General features: G+C 45.8%; 1 protein-coding gene across 1 annotated transcript; it reads right to left on the bottom strand.

The window, feature by feature from the left end:
• Positions 1-2740: 2740 nt before the first annotated feature.
• LOC124689199 (vacuolar-processing enzyme-like) lies at positions 2741-4706 on the bottom strand. The gene is made up of 7 exons (XM_047222761.1): positions 4527-4706; positions 4207-4371; positions 3971-4127; positions 3551-3882; positions 3265-3462; positions 2970-3176; positions 2741-2893 (listed from the first exon to the last, which is right to left on the bottom strand). The coding sequence occupies exons 1-7, from the start codon at positions 4704-4706 to the stop codon at positions 2741-2743; spliced, it is 1392 nt and encodes a 463-aa protein (XP_047078717.1).
• Between the last annotated feature and the right edge of the window lie 665 nt (positions 4707-5371).

The following is a 5371-nucleotide window of genomic DNA, read 5'->3' on the forward strand; positions in this document are numbered from 1 at the left end:
ATTGAACAATGTACATGCTACTTTGGTTTTTTACCAACGGTGGGCACTGTGCATGATACACACAACAGCCCATGGGAGGGAGAGAGGAGAGGGTGAGTGGATAGACTGGACGAGTTATAAGGAAAGCTCATGTCATTTGCTGCAAGCAAAGCACATAGATAGGCTCAAAAGACACTAAAGTTTGAGAGCTGAGAGTATATTTCCACAAGTAACAAAGAAGTAATTGCTCATTTGCTTTCTATGCATATGAGTACACGACATTCCGGGGCGATGTGACGTCCAGGTGCTGACTCAATTGAACGTCATGCATCCACTTCAAGGTCTGGTTTGGGCGGGTGCCATCTCATCTTCTCCCTCCCGGCCAGCGGGCGAAAATGGAGGGTCTTCTACATCCTTGCCATGGCGATCATTGAGCTCGTATGAATCAACGGTAGAGAAGGACTCGATGGAATTCAACACTTGTTATGCAGGGTATTATGTAAAAGTATGGGATTGTGTTGTAATTTCTCTTATTGGGTGTTGTGTGTGGGGGGGAGGGGGGTTCTGTATTATTTTTGGGATTTTAGCAAGCATAATTAAACAAAAGTGGGATCTTAAGTTTTGCATTATTGTAGAACTATATTTACATACACACGAATTTTGAAATTGACATGAGCTTTCAGGATTAAAATTAGAGGAGCCGTTGAGATCTTAAGTTTGTAGCGTGAGTACTCTATATTCACAATCTTATATTTTTTGCGGGAAGAAAACTTCATGTTAACATGATATACCAATTGTGCAGGATGGTTACGAGCTAAGGAAAAAGTTTTTGATACACATACTCAAGTATCTGGCTAATGAAGTTGAAGACAACATTCCTGAGATCGTGCGAGAATACCTTAGACGCGTCAACGGACCATGGCTTTTATAAATAGTGTATTCAGTCATTTCTCTTCTACAAAATGAATTGTGCGAAGTGGATCTTTAAATATTTTAAGTATTATATATTTATTTTATATACTTTAATATTTGCATGCATTATTTACACGTTTATGCATTTGACACTATGTTAAAGGGCCGTGGCGAAGCACGGGCATTCTACTAGTATTAGTTAATGTCTTGAACCAAAATATAAAGATTTACTGACGTAATGAGTAACTCTTGCAGGTTTTGAGCGCGCAATCCAATGCTATACTATTCATGTGATCTCCTTAACTTGCAGTGAAGTTTCCAGTTTCTAGTAGAGGTAAAATATGTATCCTTATTAATTAACTATGGAAGTGCTCCAGGCTGCATAAACTTTCTTTATGAGCTCATGGCTATTTAAGCATTATATTGGATGATTGTTTCGTACTCAACTGGCATGGTATGTTGCAGTGAAGTTCATGGTTTCTTCAATTTTCTATTCTTTTATATTTCATATCCTGAAATGTTACTCCTTTCATGTGTACACTAGTCTTATGATTTTTTTGCATGTCCTGGGCTTCTGGTTTGTTGGATCTTTCATTACGCTGCATGTAGCATTCATCTTATCCATGTTATCACCAGGGTCTAAGATGTGTCTTTATGGGGGGTTGAGCCTTGCAAGGATGTCACAGATGAAGGCATCTATATGGGTATACAAGATGCAACTGGTCCTAGTAAACTCAAAATGTTGCCATTGTTGTTGCTTTTTACATAGTTTGAGTGCTGTAGCTAATTAGGGGCAGTTTGTTCATAATCAGTGGCACTTTGAAATGCCACTAATATTTGACCGTGCTGTAGTGCATGCAATGCGGCACATGAATCATGATCCTTTGTCAGGCTGGGCCTGGCCTGGCTTGCTGGCCATGCTAGCTAGTGTAATGGTGTAACGATATCTCGCTTCTCTTTCGACCACTGCCGGCGGCTGATGCGCAAGAAATATGTCAGTATGGCCGGACTGCCAGATTTTTTTTTGTAACGCCGCTGATGATTTTTGGAGACATTCCCTTCTTGACTGCACCCTGAATATTTCAAGTTGAGCTTTAGTTGACGAGGAGATTACTGAACATATGGCCATGAGTAAGATGCTAAGCAGTGGCTGTTTGCAATGCCCGTCGTTTTGGATCATGCAAAGTTTATAAGAATGTTTGTCACTTAATGGGCCATCTGGACTGTGAGGCGCAACATTAATGTAGATGGTGCCGTATAAAGCAATGAGGACCATTGATTCATCGGTGGTTGTATGCAGAGATGCTAATGGCCTTTTTTTCCTGGGTGCCTTAGCTAGAATAATTAAAGGGATTTCTCATTTGGCGACCCTTGAAGCAATGTCGCCCGCGATGGACTTAAGAGTGTCCAATATTCAGGTATCTTCTAACTGCCTGGAGGTGATAAAGTTGGCAAAGGAGAAGCGCTTATGTATCTATAGTAGTATCCTGTATGAGATCGATTCTCGATCGAGCTCGTTTGAATTTGTAAGTTTCATTCATGAAAGTAGGTATTTGAATTGAATGAATATGCCCATTTGGTAGCTAGAGTGTACTCTGTCAACCTTTGCGGCGCCACCCGTGGCTGATCAACCCACGAGATTTTGTAACTTATTTTCTCTTGAATAAAGTCCCTACTTTCCCCTTAAAAAAACTTGTGACCGAAAGAGAAGGACTTGCACGACAAGCTTAAATAGATACTCTTTCATAGTAACTCTTTATTTCAGGATTGGCTGGCCACTTTTCTTGAGTGGATCAGTTATTTTTGTGAAAACAAGCAAGCAAACCAATCCACTATTCCTTATTACGACTCAGAACGCAGGAGTAGCAGTTGTGCAGGCCTTGGACGCGGCCTTGCGCATGGCCTCGGCGCCAATGCCGGCGTTGCACATGTTGGCAAATGCCCGTGTATGCTTCATTCCATACTGTCGCAGCAACCCACACTGCTCCTCAAAGCCGCGTACCTTCACATATGATATGGTTGTTATCTCACTGTTGTGTTTGTACGAATATCATAACCGATTTCACATAAACACTCACCATAGACTTGAGGCAGTCCCAGTCATCAACTAGAGGCTGGCCGGTCGGGCGCACGGCATTTAGAACTTGGGGACCTTCCTCGGTGCCGAAAAGGCTGCCGCCGATGAGCTCGACGTTGTTATCCATCTGAGACCTATGCGACATCACCTCCATCAGTTCCTTCCGAGCCTTGCTTTTCTCGGGCATTCCCTCAGACGGTTTCTGGTACTTCAAATCCCACACAGAATGTCTCGTCAGCTTAATTTTCTTTTCTATATGTTCATGGAAATCATTTTTACATTACAGAAATGCCAACCTTATGCCAGAAGTAGAGAAGATCAGCATCACGCTGTTGCACGACAGGGGAAAACTGCCTGAGTGAATTATCTATGTCACCGACCATGGAACTGTGGTTGGCAGGGTCGGAGGAGCCCATGAACAAGGAGAGGTTCTGAGCATTCAGAGCCAGATCACCGTACTGCATCACAGGTGAGTAGTAGGCCCTATTCTTCACCTGGTCGATTGTTCAGCATAATCAGCACCCATGCGTTGCATCTCCCTCAGCACCGATGATGGATGCTGGACATGGAAGTGAAACTTACCTTCTCGTACTGCAACTCGAGGGACTCGTTACCAAGGCTATGCGCATCGCTGTCCTCCATCCACGCGACGCTGTAGAGATCACCCAGGCAGGTCATGAACTCTGGAGGGGCCTCGCCTGGGCAGTAGGCGGGCCAGCTGCCCATTACTGCGTTAGAGGCTGTGGTGGCGTAGACGCTGATGTTGGCCGGCAGGAGGCCCTCGAATATGCTCCCGGATTCAGCCGCCTCTACATAGAATGCCAGGCTCTTGTATGTTCCGGCAGCGTGCTTCTTCTCAAGAGTTGTCACCAAGTCATTGGCATACAGCCTCTCATCCTCATCGATTGGCATACCTGTCCAACAGTTTAGCTTCAGTCGCCTCGCCTAACACTGCATGCGATCACCAAAAGGGGAGAAGAATGTATTGCATGAGTCAAATACCAAGCACCCCTGGACCGCCATCATCGGAGTAATACACAAAAATGTGGTCGTCCTGGCTGCTATTGACGACCTTGCCGCTGCCGCCGGTGAGCGCCGAGTTGTTGCCGAGCAGGACGGCGAGGAAGTTCTTCACATTCACATCCTTCCCGGTGTAATCCTGCATCCCACATTCTTGATTAGGTGATATACTAGCAACAGGTGCAAGAGGACGGCGGGACTCCGGCTCATTCACGTACCTTTGGAACTCCGGCGTACACGTCGCTGCCGTTGGGATTGTTGATGATGACCCCGGGCCTGGGGTTGGCGGAGTTGTTGGCGATGTCATCGTACATGAAGACAACAATGTTCTCGTCTCTTAACCCGCCTTTCTTCATGATTTGATACGCATGGCACACGTCCGCCTGACCACAAACAGAGGATGACATGACGTACGTGATGTGCTAACATTTATTTTCAGCTTTTCACTCGAGTCACTGAATGGATTGTTGATTTGTCGGACTGCAGCACAAACCTCTTCGGCAAAACCCTCGGAAAAATCGTCAACTTAATTAATTACCTGGTGCCGGTAGTTTTCGAAACCTTTGGAGCCGGCGATGAGGACGGCCCACCTCGTCCCGATGACATCCTTCTCCTTCTCGGTCTGCGGGCGGAGGAACTCCTGCCACGGCCCGCCGGCCACACCGGCGACCAGCAAGAGCAGCTGCACAGCAATTACAGGTAAGTAGAGGCGTGCCATACTTATAAGTGTATGTTTTGGGAATGCACTCTGGGAGTAGCCGTTATATAGGCACTCGCGGTCGTGTTCATTGGCATCGACAGCGCCACTATCAAGGAGGGATCTCAGATTTCTTCACTCTAAATAAAGCAAACAATGCTGGCGCTACTACTTCAACGGGTAAATCTACTTCAATCCGACAGTGCTAGCATAATAAACGGAACTAATTCACGTACGTATGACGCGTTGTCCAATTCTTTTACAGTAGTGCGATTCTTGTACGATGTAATATCTGTTAGAGATAGAGTCGTGTGTAGTTCGGTTGTGTATCAATAGAAGTTCAGATAGGTAGCGGACAGAAGTCCGAGTTACATACGATGTAATCTGTATCCCTCTTATATAATGACAAGACCAAAGGCTCGGGATTCATCCGAGTAGAATCAATCTACCTGATCAATATTAGGCTTTACATGGTATCAGGCTAGCTCTTCCCTGCTACGTCTAGATCGCATTGCTCCACATCGCCGTCGTCGACTTCCGATCGTCGGCCATGGCGTCCAGCAGCTCCAACTCGCCGATCAACCTCGGTCTCCCACCGCGCGAACTGCTCACGCGCGATAATCACCCCCTCTGGCGTTCCCAGGTCCTACCTGCGATTCGCGGTGCCCAGCTGGTGGGCTTGCTCA

Source organism: Lolium rigidum, chromosome 2, assembly GCF_022539505.1.
Source record: "Lolium rigidum isolate FL_2022 chromosome 2, APGP_CSIRO_Lrig_0.1, whole genome shotgun sequence".
Classification (NCBI taxonomy): Eukaryota; Viridiplantae; Streptophyta; class Magnoliopsida; order Poales; family Poaceae; genus Lolium; species Lolium rigidum.

Coding starts and splice junctions, on each gene's coding strand:
- LOC124689199 (XM_047222761.1), bottom strand. CDS start 4,706: ATGGCACGCCTCTACTTACCTGTAATTGCTGTGCAGCTGCTCTTGCTG. Junction 3,177..3,264: donor TTCTCTACTTCTGGCATAAG/GTTGGCATTTCT, acceptor TGGGATTTGAAG/TACCAGAAACCGTCTGAGGG. Junction 2,894..2,969: donor GGGACTGCCTCAAGTCTATG/GTGAGTGTTTAT, acceptor TCATATGTGAAG/GTACGCGGCTTTGAGGAGCA.